Below are 20,981 nucleotides of genomic sequence, written 5' to 3' on the forward strand. Positions count from 1 at the left end.
GGAGACATCTGCATTAACCTTAACAGTCAAAGGAGAAGAACACTGTCCGAGTCTCGTCCTCGGCACCTTAAATGTGTTCACCCACCTACGATCACACCTTTTCTCAATCATGCCGGCATCACATTAAGCTATCGGTTCACAGACTCCACGCAGCAGACAAGCACTTGAGTAATCCTCTCACACTGCTGCCTCCTCTGACGCTGTAATCCTCCTTTGTTACGCCTCAGGTGTAAACCAGCCTGTGTGCTTAGTCACCCAAAGGTTATCGTGATATGATAAGAGTCTTGCTCACATTAATCTTTGTCTAGATGTTGCAGGCTCTATCTGATCACTCCCGATTGTGCAAAGTTTGGAAAACTGCATCATAATGGTGCTTTTTCACACATTACAGCCCTCAAATCTCTTGCATAATATACTGGAATGTTTCTCCGTCATATCTTTAAAATGCAATTAGATTAAGTATTTGTTTAACTGCTTTACAACTCATTCTCATTCATTGCTCAATTAGGCATTATCAGGGTTGTAAAACTCAACAGTAGCAGTGAAAAATGAAATTTCGTCATACATAAATTGCAAAATGTCAGTAGCAGTAACAGATAACCTATTCCTTTTAAAGACCTTTTCTAGATCTTTGTGGTCTTAAATGTCTGCCCTTAATTTGCCCTGTAGCATTTTACGTGTGTACGATTCAAACATGGCAACATTCTTTTAAATGCAAACAGTGTTGATGGTTCATCCATAGAATCAGACCGTAAATGAGCAGGCGGGGCAGGCGGGGAGGGATGCAACCAAACCAGACACAGAAGCAGGTTTTAAACTGAAGCCGTGGTTCATTTTAAATGCCCCCCTGTAGCACACAAACAGACATAGACTCCGACTTCTTTCTCATCCGACGGTATCTCTGCAGAACATCTGAACTGTAAACAGTCTCATATGGTTGAGTGAGAGGACAGACTCTGCTGTATGACGAGGCTAGAGCCACTGTGGGGATAAACACTTTTCTCCTGTTGGGCAGTAAACTACGTCACTTACTCCCTGCAAAGATTTTTCATATTAGTCTTTTTCTATTAGTCTCCTTAGCATATATCATTACAGTCTGTTAGACTGTTTCTTGCCTTATTTATTTTGACACTACCATGGTTTGGATGAAAAAGCACAAGACTTAAATGTAGTTTGTGTGTGATTTGTGAAAATGACTAGCGGTGCCTGAAAGGTTATCTCAGTAACTTTCCAGGGACTATGTGAGAAAGGCTTTTGAGTAATGAGCCCTCTCCCATAAACCTTTTTTTTTTTTTTTTTTTTTTTTTTTTTTTTTTTTTAAATGTGCATTTTAACAGCTCACATTAAGAAAGCTTTATGGAATTGGAAAAAAAACCTTCCTCAACTATGCAAAAAAGCCTTGATGCCTTTGTCAAAAAAGAGCTCCAGAAATGGGAATGTTTAACAGCATCTTTACGGATGATCTATATATTTGACTTTGTCTCTTGACAGCATGAAACATGGCCAGTATTGGCTCAAATAAAAGATCAATTAAACTTTCACAATTGAACCAAATTCCTGAATTTTTTTAGATTTAGATTTGACTTCCTACAATGGGGAAATTTCTTTGTTACAGCCGCAAAATTTCACACAATTTTTAAGATAAGATTTAAAAAAACAATCTAAGAAAAGACATTTAACAATATACAAAATATACAATAGTAATATACTATATACAACTTAGTGCAAATTAAGTGGAGAATGTGCAGAGTGCAGATTATATGCAAAAATGTTCAGATTGTGCTGGTGTTGTACAGTCTTATGGCAGCTGGAATGAATGACCTGCGGAAGCGTTCTTTCTTACACCGTGGATGTAACAATCTGCTGCTGAAGGAGCTGCTCAAAGACCCCACAGTGTCATGCAGGGGGTGAGAGGGGTTTTTTGCTCTCACAGATTGCCAAGATGAGTTGAGTTGATGGAAACATGGCTTAATTTGTTCTTATTTTCTGCGAAATTTCAAAAGTCTGCTCAACATTTGCTTCACAGCTGAATGGAAACACAGCTATAAGGGTATGTTAACTTTCAAATGAGTTCTCTAAAAGCAGCGCGTGCCAAAAAAATGTCAAGGTACTGTGGAGGGTGTGTCAGAGATTACAGTCTGAGAGTTTGACGTGTGCGTTCAGGCTGACATGTGTCAGACAAGAAAAGTCCCAATTCAAAACACACACACGCACATACTATACACAGTGCATAGAGGCCTCCACTTGCTGGATTTTCCGCTGTTTTGCCCTCCATCTAAATCCCCGTAATCCTGTTGACTCTGGCAAACCCTGTGGAGCCGTCCACTTAAAAGTTGTGTGTAACCACAACAAAGGCCTGGTTTTCATTGATAACACCAGTTGTGAGACTTAAGAGGTGAGTGGTGTTGTGTACACCATGTGGCGTCGATAAGTGCTTAAAGTCAGGTTCTGTAAGTCCGCCAGACAGCAGAAAGGCCCTGTGGCCATGACGACAATTGGAAGATGTCTTGTGTTTGTGTTTCGTGGCTGTTGGAGGATGACGTCTACGTGTGCGTCGCACAATAAAGCTGATATACAAGATGAGGAGACACTGTTTCCAGTGACTCGGAGAAATTGATCTTGACCTTCACGTAGCTTAACATTAGAGTTCCTCGTTCCAACTGTACTATTTTAAAAGCAACCATCCTAAATTAAGCTTGGGTGTTGGGATTAAAAGGTTGCAGGCACTGTTACGTTATCGAGGTTTCCACCTGTGGAGTCTTGACCGGTACAGTGTATCAGAGAAAGCTGCATAAATAGCTTCTTGTGATTTACCACTTAGCCTCCACTTTGTCATCACATCACAGTTGCACAACTTTTCCTAGAAGTGTTCACGAGAATAAATGGTTCTTCTTACAATAGATAACCCATTATATACAGGCAGTAAACCACTGGGGCTCCCCTTATTGCTGTATCATTGGGAGTTTATCAAGGAATTTCTTTAGAGAAGGATTAGCAAGTGAGTGATTAATATTTACAAGTCTTTTTTGTTTTGGCAGATCTTAGCACATCTTTATCGGCAGGAAGTAAAAATGGAAATTCTTCCTTATGAGGGTGTGTTGTGTCTGAATCCTTCTAGCTTAAATACCTTAAATACCTGTACCTTTTTCTCATGATCCAAGCAGGTCGAGGTGATTTTTTTTTTTTTAATCTTTTTTTTTTTTTCTAATTAAACCTTCCTTGCAGATCATTATGGCCAGAAATGGACATGCATAAAGGAAATGCAGGCATATTTCCATGTGCATCTGCATCCTTGTTTGCCCAAAACACACTTCCGTCTTTTAAATTGCAAATTTATGACTTGGATTATTTAATCTGCCTGCAGCTATTTGAAAGTCTCATTGTGAATATATTTCTGTTTAACATGGCTTCATGTACCTCTGTTTTCCTGAATAGTTGATCATTGTCTTGTGAAATTAATTATTACTCTTCCAGTGACATATTTGTGAGTATTTGACTTCCAGACACTTTTTTTTGCAGAGGAGATTAAACAAAAATATAGCACAGCCAGACTTGAAGTCGTCCTTTCTGTTTTACCAACCAAATTCAAGTCTGTGAAAAGCACCTTGTGTTCAACTTTTGTGTTTATTTCCAACAAATAATGTCTCTGTCAGAGCAATTAGGTAATCAGGGAGTTTACATGATGACATGACTTCATGAAAAAATATTTAGGATGTTTCTGTTTATATCATACTGCAAAGCCTGTTACTTTTTTATTCTTTTTTTTTTTTAAATGTTTTAAAAAAACACAAGGTGAGGATCCATCTCTGGAACAACAAACTCTACATACCCATTGATTTGTTTGTTCTCTTTCTCCCCACAGTTTCTCCAGCTGAGAGGATCAGGTTTATCCTGGGAGAGGAGGACGATGGTCCCCCACCTCCTCAGCTCTTCACGGAGCTGGATGAACTCCTGGCTGTGGACGGACAGGAGATGGAGTGGAAGGAGACAGCCAGGTGAGCCCTGAGCTTGAATGTCTCTTTTAATCCAGACACCCCACCCATTTTATATTAAGTGCCATGGGCAGTGGAGTACAACATTTCCTGCTTTACAATCCCAGTGCAGTCAGCGGAACACAATCACTTATGAATAATCGTGTTTTGTATGTGTAGGGAAATAGGCCGTACTCCAGTCAACTCCCAGTCTGCTCTTATCTGGTTCAGATCTGTAGTACCTGCCTCTGAGAGCAGGAAAAGGAAGAAACTCCCACATGGCCTGAACAGGACTTAATGTTAAAGTTACAGTTAGTTCTGGAGCATCAGAATGTGAATATAATTAACCCTCTGAGCCCCAAACAGTTACAGTAAACCCCCTGCAGTTTAGTCTAAAGTTCACTGAATTTTTGCCACACAACAGTTGGTCTCAGCTGAGTCATTCATGGTTTTGCAGTGACATTGAGGAGTGCAGAATTTAATGTTTTTTCACGATCTGGTTAGTGCAAACATTTTATTTTGGGTTAAATTTTAAATGGGACATGTATAATAAAGTGATTGCGATGAAATATCAACATTTAATGCTTAGGTTTGTTTATTATCCCTTACAGAAGCAACATTTAACACATGCTTTGTTCAAGGACTATCGGACATTTGAAAATCAGATGATAACTTTTTTGTTTTACTCTGTTTTTACTTTGATATATGGTGCAATTTAGGCTTTTTTTTCTTGCTTTCTTTTTTAAAGAAAACATGCCTTTTTATACTGCTAGTACTTTGTGGGGTTCATGGGGTTAAACTGTCAAATGTTACCCCATGTTTATGTCTAAAGTCGCTTTTACACATATAAAGTCCATGTCACACGTTTGTCTTTATCTTTTATTCACCATGTAAGAGAAAACGGTAATCAAAAAGGCTCATCTGTATTTGAGGGATACACAAGTAGGGCAAAGACACAGTAATGCAATATTTTTGGGAAGGGAAAGCAGCGGTAGCATGAAAGAGAAGATAAATGAACTCCTTGAGGTCAACTGTGTCTCCGTGGCCAGTAAGACGGCTGGTCACAGACGTGTGGACCAACGCCAGAGGGACACTCTATCCCCAGAGGAAACCCCATCCTCGGGCCTCAGGAGAATGGCTCTTTTGTAGCGGTGACATGTGAGGCATTATTATTAAAAAGAATCCTTGTCCTGAGTCTTGCCTTCGAGGCTGAGCTCATCCTAGGGGGTAACAAAGTCTCATTTCTCACATTCAAACTGTCGCCAATCCAACATGCCGTGTACTTTGTCACGTCTCGTGATTTATTTTTCATTTCTATGCGTCCCCTATTTCTGTTTTCAGAACTGTGACTAATACAAAACACCATTTGGTTGTTTAGTAAAGAAAAGAGGACCCATCTTGTCTCCTTTTGTTTGTAGTCTGTGTTTGTTCATAAACTTATAAAGCCACTGTCACGTACTTTTATGTCTAATGTGCAGTGACCTTTATATTCAGGAACGTGTTTGTGTACATAGTTTTTTTTTTTTCTCTCTCAGTCTGGCATCTGGCCTTTTCAGGAACACCAAGTTTTCCGGCAAGGTCGAACGCCGCAGAACAAGCCCAGTCCTGGAAAAAAACATCTCAACACTTACTCTTCTTTTGTGTCTTTTTTCCCCTTTCCTGTCCAGATGGATCAAGTTCGAGGAGAAGGTGGAGAAAGGCGGTGAGCGCTGGAGTAAGCCTCATGTGGCCACGCTGTCCTTACACAGCTTGATGGAGCTCAAAACGTGCATAGAGAAGGGCACTATCATGCTGGATCTGGAGGCAACCACGCTGCCGCAGGTTGTCGGTAAGTAACCAGAATAATGGAACGCTCTTGAAGGGTCTGAAGAACCTGAGTGTGACTCGATCTTGATCTTTAATCTCTTGCAGAGGTGATCACCGACAGCCAGATTGAGGCCGGTCAGCTGAAGCCGGACCTGAAGGAGAAGGTCATGTACACGCTGCTACGAAAGCATCGCCACCAGACCAAGAAGTCCAACTTGCGCTCCCTTGCTGACATTGGAAAGAGCGTTTCCAGTGCAAGTAGGCTTTTTACCAACCAGGAGAATGGTAATGCAAAGCCTCATTATTTTAAATGTATCCTAACCCAAATAATTACACTTTTATTCTATTTGTCTCTTTTCTGACTAACACTAACAACTGGTGCAGATTTTTCTATTCCTAATCTTTTCCCTCTTGGCTTCTCTCTACTTCCTTGTTTTCCTTTTCCCTCTCTTTTGGATCTATGCCGTCTCTGACTTCCTGCGTCTGGGGTGTTATAGCACGCAACCCCCTTGAGCACCCTGTGCCTTGTTTAAACCCACAAGACCCAGAGGAACCATGTGAGGTCATGAGGAGCTCCAGCATGGGATACCTCTGTAAGTGAGGTCACTGAAAGCAGCACAGTAGGAACATGTAAAACTAGCAGCATGGAGCTTCACAGTTAAACCCCTTTTAGTCTGTTATGGAAAAAAAAGCTATGTGTGTTTATTCAGCGCTACTAACTTCAAGTCAGTGTAGAGACAACAAAGAATAGCTTCACTCATTAACTCCTAATGTACTTAATTAAAGTAAGAATGTAAACTTTGGAACTAGTGTGACATGGGCCATTTACTGACTGCTTAGCTTTCTGTTGCAAAATAAATATTTAGTTTAAGGGATAGTTTGGATTATTCAAAGCAGGCTTGTATGAGGTACCATTGAAGTGTAGGCTACATTCAAATATTTCAACAGATTTACCTTGGCGCCAGACAGAACTGAAGCCGTTAACTATGCTTTCTTCAAAGCCACCAGACTCCATTGACAAAAACATTACTTTTTACCAAACGGAACACATGAGTTACCAGTCTACTGCAGACTTGATGGCTCAGTTTGTTCATGTTACTGTGTATCAAATCAAATCAAATCAATTTTATTTATATAGCCCAAAATCACAAATCACAGATTTGCCTCAAAGGGCTTCACAGACTGTACATGGTACGACATCCTCTGTCCTTAGACCCTCACATCGGCCAAAGAAAAACTCCTTAAAAAACCCTTTTAGCAGGGGAAACTTTCAATCCTTCAAAACACTAAAGTCACACAATAACACAAACAAAATAACTGATGGAGGCAGCGGTAGACCAGCAACTCCCGTGTTCTACAAGGGTAAATTAACGTTTTTGTTAATGCAGTCTGGTTGCTTTGAACTGAGCATAATTAGCAGCTTCAGTTCCCAATGCATACATTTAAACAGGGCTGCCTGGCGGCAAGGTAACATGAAGAAGTTATTTTAATATAACCTATACTTAATCTGAAAATTAGTGTTTTTGTCAAAGGTCTCTGGTGACTGTACACTTACTATGGAAAAGTACCAATCACAACCCACCTTTTTAACTAAATATTTATTTGGACACAGCTTATGCGATGTAGACTCTGTTCTCCAGCATTGTCAGTAAATGACCCATATCAAACTGAGTTCCAAAGTTTACATTCTCACTCATTTGCCAGTAGTTGCCTAAGCATGTTTCTGCTGACGCGTAGAAGCAGCTGACCTAAAACGGTCATGTATACCAGCTCTCCTGAATGAATGACCATCTGGCATTAGTCCTAAAGCTTAAGCCTTGCCACATTTAGCTAGGTCCTGAGTATTCTGGCTCCCTTCATGTACTTTCCTGGTGCCTTTCTTTTCTGGGACTCATCTTCCCTCCACTGCCAAAAATGTTTATTTGAAGCTGTGCAGTTCCTCCGTGCCTCTTTTGATCCTCACAGTCTCTCACCTCCGTGCAGGTAGCCCGACGACTGCCCACAGAAACCTCACCTCCAACAGCCTGAGCGACTTCTCTGACAAACCAGAGAAGGATCAGGTAATCTATTTGTGCCTCTTTGTATTGTCGCATAGTGATATGCAGCTGTTATGCAACCTAATAACAGATGATCCTTAAGGTCTCCATTCACAAAGCAACACTATGCAGGGTCATGTGTTGGCCCGTGAGCTTGTGAGCGTCACACACTGATAGATAAGAGCCCTGGCTCGTTCACTTCTCTGTGCTCGCAACAAAAGCTCACTGTCTCCCGCGAGTTTCTATCATCCACACATGCAGTTTCTCTCACCGTCATGACTCATGATGAACTGTAATTTGTCTGTGGTGAACAGATTCACTGTACACAGATAAAAGCTCACAGAAGCAGTTAAACTGTAACAGCTGGATTTACAATCCAGCAACAGTTAATGAAAGTGCAGATTTGTCAAAATTTGACATACAGCAACACCAAGGCCTTAGTTAATTATCTACCTGTAACTGAGCTTGTCTTTCCCCCTTTTATCCACATATTAAGTTCTTTTTGCATGCCAGTTTAGTCTTACACTTTAAATGCAATTCATACACTGTAGTAAAGTTTATTAGGTGGCATAAAGTCAAGTGGCTGTACAGCACATAATTCTAGGAAAGGGCGGGCACTACACTACCAGTAAAAACACCACATCAGTCTTCCCCTTGTTACAACCACATTTTAATCTCATTTCAATCACCATATTTATTCAAAATGTCACTAAGACTGTACTGACAGGAAGGGAGTCTGTGTGTGCATGAGCTCCCTCTTGTATCTTGTAACAAATAACTTTCATTCACTGTTACAATGCTGCCTGACATTTAAAATCTATCTTTTTTTTCTTTTTATATGAACAGCTGAAGAACAAGTTCATGAAGAAGTTGCCTCGTGATGCAGAGGCATCAAACGTGCTGGTTGGAGAGGTGGACTTCCTGGAGACTCCGTTTGTGGCGTTTGTTCGTCTGCAGCAGGCCGTCATGCTGGGGGCTTTAACCGAGGTCCCCGTGCCCACAAGGTAAAAAACATGATAGCTCCATCATCAGTGGAAAAATAAAAACCATCACTGTATTTTTTCAATAAAATCTGCCACTTCAGATTCTGACTTTGTGAATTGTACCCTAACTTCTCCTCTTCTTGTTCCATAGATTTCTCTTCGTGCTGCTGGGCCCCAAAGGAAAAGCAAAGTCCTATCATGAAATTGGAAGAGCCATTGCCACCCTGATGTCAGACGAGGTACTTTATTATGATGCTACTTTCACATTTCTCAGTTTACTTTCACTTTGTGCAGAGAGAAGAGTCTGGTTGGGATGTGAAATAGCTGTACTATTAATAGATTATCTTGGGTGTCATGCTAAAATCCATATTTTGTGCTTCAGGTTTTACAACAATGAATAAGTTTGCTTTTGTTTTAAACTGTCCTTGCTCCTCTAACACAGTAGATCTTATCCTCATTAAGCTCTAATTGAGCCCTGATTGGTTGAGATAATTGCATCTTGAGAACTCTTCTAGAATGAGTTGGCCCTTTATCCAGAAAGTGAAACACCCCACTAAGGGTTTAGAGGTTGTGAGCCCCAAAAACTAAAGGATACCTATTCTTATCTCTCCATTTAGTCAACAGGACCTACATGAGTAACTAAAAAACTGGAAGTTACAGCCACTTGAAACAAAAACTGTACTAAAAAATCTGCCATTAATTAAAAAAATAAAAAAATAAAAAAAAAATATCCATGCATGAATGTCAGTACCAAATTTCATGACAGTCTATCAAATAGTTTTCAAGACATTTCCACTCACAATCTTGGAACTTATCGGTCTGAAGATTTAGCTGATGGAGGCAACAGCCAATATTTCAGGAGTTCTAGTGTTGCCTGTGCAAGACTTCCACTTCCTCTTCATTACCTGTGTCCCCATCAACTGATGTCTTTGAGCATCTTTTTTTTGCATTCACATGAGAAAAGCGGAGGTGAAAACACTTTGTTGTGAATAAAAATTTTAAATTTCGCTTCAAAATTTGGTTCGACTTTAATGGAAACACAGCTACTGATACTTTTTGAAGGTCTTTAACATTGCCGCTAATCTCTATGAACTGATATTTGCTGACTGATGACTGCAGATTAGAAAAAAAGTATTGAAAGCTAACTCGTCAGATGATAGCAAATCATGCAAATGCACTTCGGCCAGTGCATTCCACCTTTTTTTCCCGTTCACATGGACTGTTTGCCTGCTCAAACAAGACAGGCCAATACTACTCTGACTACAAACAGAAAACAAGAATGCTCACAAGATCTTGGCCCATTCTGCATTTATTTGCAGATGTCTGTTTATAGAGCTTATTCCACTCAAAACCACAGACCTACCAGAGGAAAAATAGGCTTACACCTCCTACAGTACTTGTCCTCTTGCCAAATCTCTCTGCTCTCTGGATATTGCCGTATTAATCATCACAGCAGTTTGCCTGGCTGGTCCTGTTGGCAGCGAACAAGTTATAGATTAATTGTTAAGCTAAGTTGTGGAAGACAAATTTGTTTTGATGTCAGCAGAATAAATGCAAGGAAAACTGTACATACAATACAGGCTTTGCCAATATTTTCAGCTTTGTGTTTCTAGTATCTCCTGACTTAACCCCTCTGTGTTGTCGGGAATGTTAACACACAGCTCATGACGTTCTTAACCCTGAGAGCACCTTGCCTGCAAATTCCCACAGGCCTTCCCTCTTCCAACTATATCTCGTATGTCAACATTGCAGGATAGGAAATGTTTTTCCAGGATTTCCTCAAGTTGAACTTTACCCTCTCATCTCTGTCATGACGAGTGGTGTCACAGGCTTATCAGATGTTTGTGTTTTTGAGTCATCAGACCTGTAGTACCACAGAGCATTCTTTGTGTACATTGTGAAACAGTTCAGGTATTATTTGCTTTTTCACAAGTTGCACTCTGTGTGCGTGCAATAAAAATTGAGTTAGCACATTTTGTGGTTTTCCTCTCAGGCCATGTGTCAACAATTTTAGTAAATGTTGCATTAGTGATCGTCAGATCACTTATCGTTTTGTTGTTTGTTTGCTGGCAGGTGTTCCATGATATTGCCTATAAAGCGAAGGACAGGCAGGACCTGCTGGCTGGTATCGAGGAGTTCCTGGATGAGGTCATCGTTCTGCCCCCCGGAGAGTGGGACCCTGACATCAGGATAGAGCCACCCAAGTCTCTGCCCTCCTCAGACAAGAGGTCCGCTCTAATCCACACCACCTAATCCAAATGAATGAAGTCACTGCTCCTAAATCTATTACAAATCTATCTAATGTGTAACATGACAACATGAAAAATGTTCCCCACATCACCTCATTCTCTTGTTCTGAAACATAGATCATACAACAGCTAAAAAAAATAACAATTCAAAGATTTTAAACGCAAAACTACTCTATAGCATTAAGCTCATATGCTAAGGTATTCTAACCAAAAACGCATCTCAACTTCCTTCCACTGTACAAAAAAGAAGCCAAAATATCTGAGATATGGGTGCTGACATCTTGCGCTGGTGGCGTCATTTGGTGCCAGAATCTGTTCAGTATTGATCTGGAAAACACCAGCCAATCAAAGCTGTCAGTCATGACCCCCTTTTTTTTATATAGTATTATACAAATAATTAATCAAAGCAAAAAGGACAATTAACATTTAAATTTGCATCAGCTTGACAACAACTACCTACAATGCTGGGAACCCTCTTTGGGGAAAAATGTATTTGATTAGATCTTTGTCTTGTTGTTTTATCCATGTCTCATCTGCTAACACGGGCAAGGCTAATGACCTATATTGTAGCCAACCATCAGGGGGAGATCAACATTTTTTGGCTCTAAGTTGTTTAACTTTTCTTTTAACTTTTAAATGGTAGCTGCCCTTACAAAGTGTACTGTTGCAGTATGCATACAATCGTGCGTAATCTTTCATAACGTCTAAGTACACAAATGTCTGAAAATGTATGTCATATACAGATATTAAAACTGAAAACAAGATAAGTGTTTCTTGTTAAACGTCTTAAGTCTAAAAAATGCATTTGCACAATGATGACCCCACTGTTATTTTGTTGTTTGTGTAATGAAAGTCAAATTCCACAAGCCTTCAATAAACCGAGGCCTTCTGTCTATTTGCTCTCTGTTTTTAAAGGAAGAACATGTATGCTGGATTAGAGGCGCCTCAGATGAATGGCGACACTCCTCATGATGCGGGACCCGGAGGGGGAGGAGGACATGAGGTCGGAGAGGAGCTTCAGCGCACAAAAAAGTAATTTCTTTCTTAAATTTAATTAGTTTAGATACTAAAGCTAAGTAAAGATGATGTGACATTGCCATGATCTTCTTACTAGCGGTGACATGTGCCTTGTAGGGTGTTAACTTCCTGATTATTATCTTGATGGCATGCGATAAGTTGTCAGTGACGATCGGCTTGTAAAGTCAAAGTCAAAACGTGGAAATATTCCGAACATGACGAGAACAATTCACTGTTGTGTAACATTTGGTTTTCCTTTATTTGGAACACACTCAAATATAACCAAAGTAATCTTTTTATTAAAGTTCTGACAAGACTCAATGCTGCTCTTACGAACTCGAATGCTTCTGTCTTTAAGGTTTTGTGGAGGTCTTGTCTTGGATATCAAGCGGAAGTTGCCGTTTTTTGCCAGTGACTTTTATGATGCAATTCATATCCAGTCGCTGTCGGCCATCTTGTTCATCTATCTGGGCACGGTCACCAATGCAATCACATTTGGAGGCTTACTTGGTGATGCTACAGAGAACATGCAGGTAACCCATCACACACACACACACACACACACACACACACTAGCCACTTTTTATTGTTTTATTGTGCAATGGGTGAGTGATATTTTGATGCATATTAAAAGGTAAATCTGCACACCGCTGTTCTATACAGCTGGAATGAGTCTCCTGTTGACCTTGAACCTTGAAACTTTCCAGTTGTTAGGACTGCTGAAAACATTTGACCTGGTGCCTAAAAGAAGAACTCTGACCTTTTTTATATGGCTACTGGAAACAGCAGGACCAGAGCCTACGCTTTTAGTTCCTAGAATGGGTCAAGCTTAATACTGCATTTCCCATAATATATCTGGATATTATCATCTTATGAAACCCTCCCTGAATTCTGTACACCCACTTCTTTCAAACCCCCAGTTTGTTATACAGACCCAAGCCAAGATACCCCTGATGACATATTTCCAGAGTTAAATCACCAGTTAAAGTTTTCTTTTTAACTCTCTTCAAATTCTGGTTCTGTTTTGCAGAGGTGTAATTCTGAGCCTTCATTTTGGTCTAACAGTGTGACAGTAACTAGATCACAGAACTCATAAGTCCTGGTACTGATGCACATGTTCACGGCTTCTACATAATGTGTCAGAGCCAGAAGTGACTTTTTTTATGCACTGGTAAATTTTGAGCATTTTGGGCCAATTTTGTTTTTATAACATGTCTTCTTTCAGACTAGTGGAAATAAAACATTCAAAATGCACATTGAGATGACTGTCGATTTGCATCTGTAGATTTCTCTTAAATCCACCAAAAGTTAGATAATGCCTCATTTACATATTTAGACTTAAAATTCCATAAAACTTGTCATACAAAAGCATTTTTATCAAGGTGTTTTATAGAGGGATTTGTTCATATACCATTCATCTATTTATCTTTTAATAAAAAACAGTCTCTTCTTAAACAATGGGGTTTGAGAGTATTTTACTTTATCTTATGTATTCTGTTTTGGAAATGTACATTAATTGTTGCATATTTAATCAAATATTACCTAATTTGCATATACATACCATTTAAAAAAAACTTGCAATACAAAAAGTTATTGCCTTTAATGTAAGCAATCAACCAGGGAGGTTTCATGCTGATATCTATTAGTTAAAATATTGAACCTATTCACCTGTGGTGTTTCCCCTTATCGGCCTGATGTTGCATCTGTTTTAAGATGAAAGTCACAAACTAATGAACAACAAAGAGTTCCCTTCAGCTGATAAGCCATGCTAATTTGGAGCTCAAGGGCTCATACTGCATCCATCTGTTGTACCTGCTGTTGACAGCACTGCATGTTACACAATTGTGCTGTAATGGCAAACACTGCTGCCTCAGCCTTTGGTAGTTGTGAGTGTGCAGGGCTGTCCCGCTCAGGCTTCGGCCTCTCTGCCTGCTAGCAGACCTGCAGAGCACCAGCCTCACAGATTTACCCAGGCTGTAAATAACCACAGATCCAGATTACTCAGCCACAGTAGCTTTGTCATGGCTGCATTTCAGTGACCCCTCCCCCCTCCACCACCTCTTCAATTCCACTCTGAACACAGCCGAGGGAATCCCTGCCCTGCCCTCACCTAACCTTTGTCAGCGCAGGTCTTAGATGAGTAACTGGACTGTATTTCTATCAACTCTATTTCTTTTCCTTTTTTTTTGCCTAAAGCTACAGAGATAAAGAATCTGACACAACTGGAAATTAAACAGGCCTGTCCTGATGGGCCAGCTTTGCAGCTGTGTCATGTGTATACTTAAAACAAAGCTTCCAGCTGAGTAAGCATAATAAGAGTATTGATGTGTTTAAAGCTCAGAGAGAGTGGCAGGAAAACATTGGGGGAAAAAAGCTTAAAACTGATGAAATTAAACAATTTATTTTCATGAAAATGCAAAACATATACATGCCCTGTCTTGTCCTTTCCTCTATATGTTCCATGAGCTGTGTGTGTGTTTTTCCATGCGTGCAGGGAGTGTTGGAAAGTTTCCTGGGTACGGCACTGACAGGAGCAGTGTTCTGCATGCTGTCCGGTCAGCCCCTGACGATCCTCAGCAGCACAGGCCCCGTGCTCGTCTTTGAAAGGCTCCTCTTCACATTCAGCAAGTGAGTCGCTGCTGATCGAACTCACTCAGCCACTTTGAAATCAAAGGGTGAACCAGAGTTCAAACACAGCTGCAGGAGCCTGTGAGATATTTATAGATTTTTGTGTATCCCTGAAGGACCGATTCTGTTTGTGTGTTTACATAGATGCTTTCCTAGACATGCCTCTTTAAAAAACAAACAAATAAATAAATAAAATAATTATTCACATTTAACTCTTACTGACCCACATAGACCTATTTTGGTCTTTTTTCAGTGGCTGTTTCGTGGAAGATAGCATGCCACATAGAAGTGGTGTACATCATCTGAAAGCTTGAAACCTGAAGATTAATTTGATGTCACTCATGACATGCAGAGCAGCACTGTGCTATGTTTTTTTTTCATTCAGATATCTCAAGGTCACAGGTCAAGGGGTAGCTTTGAAAATGGCCAAGCTGTTTTTTTCCGGCTCCAAAATGTGGCCAAATTTTGGAGTAATATTAAGCCCCCTTTCACAGCAAAATATATAATATGATTCATACCAATAAATTCCTTGGACTTCCTGTTTCATATATCACCAGTTTTTAATACTGTGGCGTTAAAACTGAGTCTTAATCTTTGTTTATTTTACCAATATCTCACTGGAACCTTTTCTGCTTACTGTATATCTGCCAGTAGTTACAATTGCCAGATGATTAATTTTTCATATTTAGGGCATCAGCTTCCTGCCCCTGTTGACTCCGTTAAAACACACACACAGTGATGTGGAACCAGATGCTGGATGAAGTGTTAAAGTGCTCACAACAAAATATAAAGCCTTCAGCCTTAATAACACTACAATACCTGGCTGGTGTTAAATGTTGTTAAATGCTGACTTCTGCCTCCTCCCTCCACTGTACTCTCTTCCTCTCCCACAGAGAGTCTTCTTGCATTACCAAACACCAAGCTGATTATGTTCCATTATTAATAATTCACTCTCATTTAATTTTACACTGCAAGTGAAGAATCTTGTGGCGTCTGTGTCCGCCAAATGTTTCCATTCCTCGAGTGAAGGGTTGCCGAGTCAGCGACAGCTGTTGGTCTCTCTACAGCTGTTAGAAATGCTAAATACTAAATTTAAACAACAAATACTAAATACTAAATCATTTTTATTAAGAGAAAAAACCTGTTGACAACTGGTGTTTTAAAATGTATGTTTTATTTTGAAGGGCTCCAGAGCATACATTTATATTTACAAACTTCACAAAATTCAGATTAGTCGGGGGGGATTGAGAGAACAGTGAATTATTGGTGGAATTATCATTGCTTGATAATAAAACATGAAGGCGAAGCAGTTGTGCATAATTAACCCCTCCATCTGTGCCAAATCTGTCCTTAGAGACAACGGGTTGGACTACCTTGAGTTCCGGCTGTGGATCGGCCTGTGGTCGGGTGTATTCTGTCTGCTGCTGGTCGCCACAGACGCCAGCTTCCTGGTGCAGTACTTCACACGTTTCACCGAGGAAGGCTTCTCTGCGCTCATCAGCTTCATCTTCATCTACGACGCTTTCAAAAAGATGATAAAGCTGGCCCACCACAACCCCATAAACTCCAACTTCGATCACAACTTCGTCACCCAATATGCCTGCATCTGCATGCCTGGTACGTGGTCTGAACTTTTGCTGCACTATTGAGAGAAATTGCTGGAATGGCTGCGTAAAGATAGATTACAGGAAAAGTTTCCCTGTATCCAATAACACAGACGGTGTACTATCCTCATTCTAGGGCGCCATCAGAATCTCAGTATCACCAGTGATACCAGACAGTGAAAGATGAACAGTCCTATTTTGTCTCATTTGGCAATGATGTGACTATTGTATGTTCAACAAAGCTTTCAACTTATTTAAGCCATGTTTACAGTGGAGATAACAAATGATACTAGTACGTGTCGGCCTGTAGATACCACTGTTTACTTTCGCAACAGCCCTCTCAGTTTCGGTGTCGCGACTCATTTGGCATGTTTGTTTAGGAGAGAGATGTTGATACTGAGCCAAAATGGCAAATGTAATGCTGCAAGTAATGGTTCTCATTTTGGTGATTACTGTTTGTCTTCACTAGGTAACTCGTCGGACCTCCTTGATATCTCTGCAACAAACAGTACCGATCTGGTATGTAGTTTCCTAGTTTATGTGACATTTAATAGCATGGTTTCAGAATTTACGAAATATATTGTTGCTTGTTGGTTAAAAGGAACCTGTTTGTCCTCTCCTCTGCAGCCAGCAAACGCCACCTGGGCGTCCCTGACCATGGAGCAGTGTGTGAAGTACAAAGGGCAGCTGGTCGGAGAGTCCTGTGGCTTTGTGCCTGACATCACCCTGATGTCGCTCATCTTGTTCTTCGGGACCTACACCTGCTCCATGGGTCTGAAGAAGTTCAAGACGAGCCGCTTCTTCCCCACCACAGTGAGTTAAAAGCACCCAACAATGGATATGGTGCAGCATTGTGGTCTTACACCCAAACCCCAAAACAGTGACCAATGACATTACCGATGTTTGTGGTGTTCAGAATGAACATCATGCTTTATTAAAGACTTGAAACAAGCTATTGAGACCATAAACTCATAAGGATGATGTTACTGCCGTAATAATCCTCCTTTTCAATTGGACTTTAGTTTATTCAGTCCGACTTTTTTCGCACTCTTGAAGTTGCCCCCTGCTGGCCACTAGAAAGAATGCAGATTTAAGGCACTTCAGTATCAACTTCACTTTTCAGGCACTTCAGTATCAACTTCACTTTTCAGGCCTAGAGGTTGCAGCTTGATAAAAGCCTTGTTTGGTGCATGAGGTTGTACTAAAGTACAGTGGCTCTTTTAGCTAAATGCTACGTACCATCGTAGTTTAGTGTTTTAGCACAAAGTACAGCTGCTGATTTCATGTGTTTTGTAATAAACCAAAACTATTGGACAAGTTGGAATTTTGACCTGATGGTGGCGCTAGATGAAAAGGGAAGTGATAACCAACAAGTAATTGCATTTCATCCTCAGTGGAGCATGACTGTCTGGAACAAATTTCATGGCCAAATGAAATATGGAAATATCTGTCCAATAACTGTTCAGATATTTCAGTCTGGGCCAAAGGCCAAAACCACCATTTAAATAAAAAATATATTTTAAAAAACTAGCATTTTGGACATATTGTGATATTGAGCACCAAAAATGAATCATTCAACTATCCATTTCAATTCTTTTTGTCTTGCCGATGATGAGGCACTCAAATTAAGTGCATCTGGGTTAAAGCCTGCTGGCAATTATTAGTTTCCAATTGGTGAACAACTATGTTTACTTACAATAAATGGCCGATGTAATGGGACTTGCTGCACTTGGAGAAGCAAAGGCACACACTCTACAAACATGTAGTTTAACAGGCTGTAGTTCTTTGTCAAACACAGAAAGTAAATGTCACTTGAGTCATAACTTCATACTGCCACAAGCAAAAAGAAAAAAAGAACAATAATTAAACCTGCTGTAATTGTTTTCCCATTCTAGGTGAGGAAGCTCATCAGTGACTTTGCGATCATCTTGACCATTCTTCTCTTCTGTGGCGTGGATGCCTTTGTTGGTGTGGACACTCCAAAGCTCATAGTGCCAAGTGAATTCAAGGTACGTACCACACAGGAAGAAGTTAAAAAAATTGTCGTCATTTGATTGAGTTGTTTTTAGCCGGATGACAGTGGTCAGCCAGGGGCAGTTTCCTCTGATTACACTGATAATGATCCATGTTTCAGCCTCTGAAATTCTTTAAAATCCCAGTATAAAGCTTTCTTTGTAGTGTGCCCAGTAAGCGATACATGGAGCTAAGGCACAGAGATTGCTAAGCTCAAATGTTCCTCAGCTGGCATTAAGACCACCCCGCCTTGTCATGGAGTAAAGGAATGATGGGGTGGAGGAGCAGGTAGCTGCATCGAATAACAACTTGATTATAGGTGATGTGAGAACACTTATAGATGCGAGTACAGAGCCAGCTTTGTTTGACCACAGAGTCTTAATTCACAGATTTCTGTCATGCAATAATGCACCAGTAATTTCAGACTCTGTCCAGTGCTAAGACTCTCTTGGAGTGTAATGGAGTAATCACTTTGAATTGTTTTTTTCTGTGCGGTTGGAGATGTTATCCAAGAGATCTGGACTATGTGCATGCAGAAATGAGACACTAGTCGGTTGTCTCTATGTGTTGGGGTCCATGTTCATTTAACAGTCTTGTTCTTTTTGTCTAGCCCACGAATCCACTAAGGGGCTGGTTTATTCCCCCTTTTGGAGGGAACCCCTGGTGGGTGTACCTGGCAGCCACACTCCCTGCTCTGCTGGTCACCATTCTGATATTTATGGACCAGCAAATTACTGCTGTGATTGTCAACAGGAAAGAGCACAAACTCAAGGTTGGTGCACCATCTCAAAGTTTTCTTGATTTTGAAAATCCAAGGATAAGATATTGAAGAACCTGAGGGATAACACTGTTTAGAAAACTGCAAAAAAAAAAGGGATTTAGCCAGGAGTTTATGAGTGCAAGAATGGATGGGAAACCCTCCCCAAAGACTTTAAAATGTTTATTTTTCACAACTGTTACAATTTGCAGAAAAAGCATTATGCACATCTCTCTGCACAATTGTCTAAATGCTGTTTAAAAGCCTTTCAAATGGTGGACAATGTCTGGTGAAGAAATGCAAAATCGCTTCCATTTTTACAGTTAAATGCAGAGTTGTGAAGTTTTTAGTCTTTAGTCTTATCTGATACTGACTCCAGTAACAAGCCTTGAGCCTTTTGACTTGAAAATACTTGATGCCTTTCCTCAAGTGTAATGTCAGCACTAACCTACTTTTTTATAATTAAGTTTAGTTACACTTGTTTAAATGAATGAATGCAAATGTGTAGAATGTTTTTTATATGTATTTTACTTGAATATTGCATTACATGTTGAGTTATAGCTCCTATACAAGTCATAATGCACTCTCTGTCAAAGGTTAGGACAAGGCACCTTTCAAGTCTTCATCCAAGCCCCAAGACTAAGATTTATGACTAGATGAATAACTAAAACCATCTTTTTGATATATCAGCTTTGCTCTAATCTGTTGATATTGTAGAACACCTTCTCATTATGGTCATTATGTATTCTCATTATGTTCTCCCGAACATCCAGAAATAAAAGTGAGGATATCACAGAGATCATTTTGATGTATGGAGAAATCCTCTTTTTAAAAAGCACCTGTTCACGTCATCTTTAAACTTTGGTTGACTGTGAAAATCTCATTGTTCCGCTCTCAGAAAGGAGCAGGCTACCACTTGGATCTGTTCTGGGTGGCCGTATTGATGATCGTCTGCTCTTTCATGGGCCTGCCATGGTACGTGGCTGCCACTGTCATCTCCATCGCCCACATCGACTCTCTGAAGATGGAGACGCAGACGTCGGCCCCCGGGGAGCAGCCCAAGTTCCTGGGTGTCAGGTGAGCTAACTCAGCTGCTGGACACAGTGTTGACGTCATTTTTAGAATTAAATTGTTTCTTACATCTAGAGGAAAGGTTTCCACTCTTTTCTGTTTTCCCAGAGTATTGTTAGCCAGGTAGTTAATTAAATTTATTTTAGATTCCCAGGTGGAATAAATCTCAGAGCAGGTGGCCAGTAGGCAGCTTTTATAGGACAATGGGCTGTGATAATGTGTGTGAAATCCAAAGACAAAATTGTATGCATAATGTGGGTCATCTCAAATAAATTTGAGTAGTAGACAAGCCTTCTTTCCTCTTGATATTCTCCCTGGTTAACCATAAATTGGCAATAACGATAAGAAAAGCAGGAAAAAACACTTCAGGAGGGAGAGAAACGGAAGAATGCAGAAAGAAGTCAGAAAACTTCAATACATATGACACACACACACACACACACACACACACACACACACACACACACATGCATAATCTTTAAAGAATAAATAACAGTATACTATGTCATGTTTACAGACATGTTTACCTGAGCTCTTAGCTATATCTCTGTATAATGCATCAGATGTTATTATTCATTTTGTTACGCCTGGTCCTTGTCAAATAAACTTATAAAGAAAAGAGATACAACTCTTAACTTTCCTGTTGAAAATGAAGTTAACATGTATTTAACATTAACATGTGAGTTAACATTTTCTTGTATAAACGGCTGATAAAAATTCAGCCCAAAGAATGAAAAGTAAATTCAATTGTTGATTATCCCAAGTGAATTTAGTTCTCTGGATTAAACTTCCATGAAATAAATATGTTGTGAATTGTTTTCAGTGATTCAGATCTCCCGCCTTTCA

The 20,981-nt window shown here is 40.1% G+C and overlaps 1 protein-coding gene across 3 annotated transcripts in view; it reads left to right on the forward strand.

Moving 5' to 3' along the window:
- LOC131992279 (electrogenic sodium bicarbonate cotransporter 1-like) overlaps positions 1-20,981 on the forward strand; it is a 36,756-nt gene that overhangs the window by 10,502 nt on the left and 5,273 nt on the right. For 2 of the 3 annotated variants that reach the window (XM_059357793.1, XM_059357794.1), the window contains exons 4-19: positions 3,863-3,995; positions 5,639-5,799; positions 5,883-6,062; positions 7,761-7,837; positions 8,660-8,817; positions 8,948-9,035; positions 10,870-11,024; positions 11,961-12,077; positions 12,421-12,595; positions 14,557-14,690; positions 16,045-16,307; positions 16,764-16,813; positions 16,922-17,107; positions 18,190-18,303; positions 18,918-19,079; positions 19,963-20,141. In XM_059357793.1, the coding sequence (XP_059213776.1) occupies positions 3,863-3,995; positions 5,639-5,799; positions 5,883-6,062; positions 7,761-7,837; positions 8,660-8,817; positions 8,948-9,035; positions 10,870-11,024; positions 11,961-12,077; positions 12,421-12,595; positions 14,557-14,690; positions 16,045-16,307; positions 16,764-16,813; positions 16,922-17,107; positions 18,190-18,303; positions 18,918-19,079; positions 19,963-20,141 (2,332 nt within the window). Of the gene's footprint in view, positions 1-3,862; positions 3,996-5,638; positions 5,800-5,882; positions 6,063-6,274; positions 6,371-7,760; positions 7,838-8,659; positions 8,818-8,947; positions 9,036-10,869; positions 11,025-11,960; positions 12,078-12,420; positions 12,596-14,556; positions 14,691-16,044; positions 16,308-16,763; positions 16,814-16,921; positions 17,108-18,189; positions 18,304-18,917; positions 19,080-19,962; positions 20,142-20,981 lie in introns of all 3 variants that reach the window. The other variant, XM_059357796.1, reaches the window with a different exon arrangement.

Source organism: Centropristis striata, chromosome 19, assembly GCF_030273125.1.
Source record: "Centropristis striata isolate RG_2023a ecotype Rhode Island chromosome 19, C.striata_1.0, whole genome shotgun sequence".
Classification (NCBI taxonomy): domain Eukaryota; kingdom Metazoa; phylum Chordata; class Actinopteri; order Perciformes; family Serranidae; genus Centropristis; species Centropristis striata.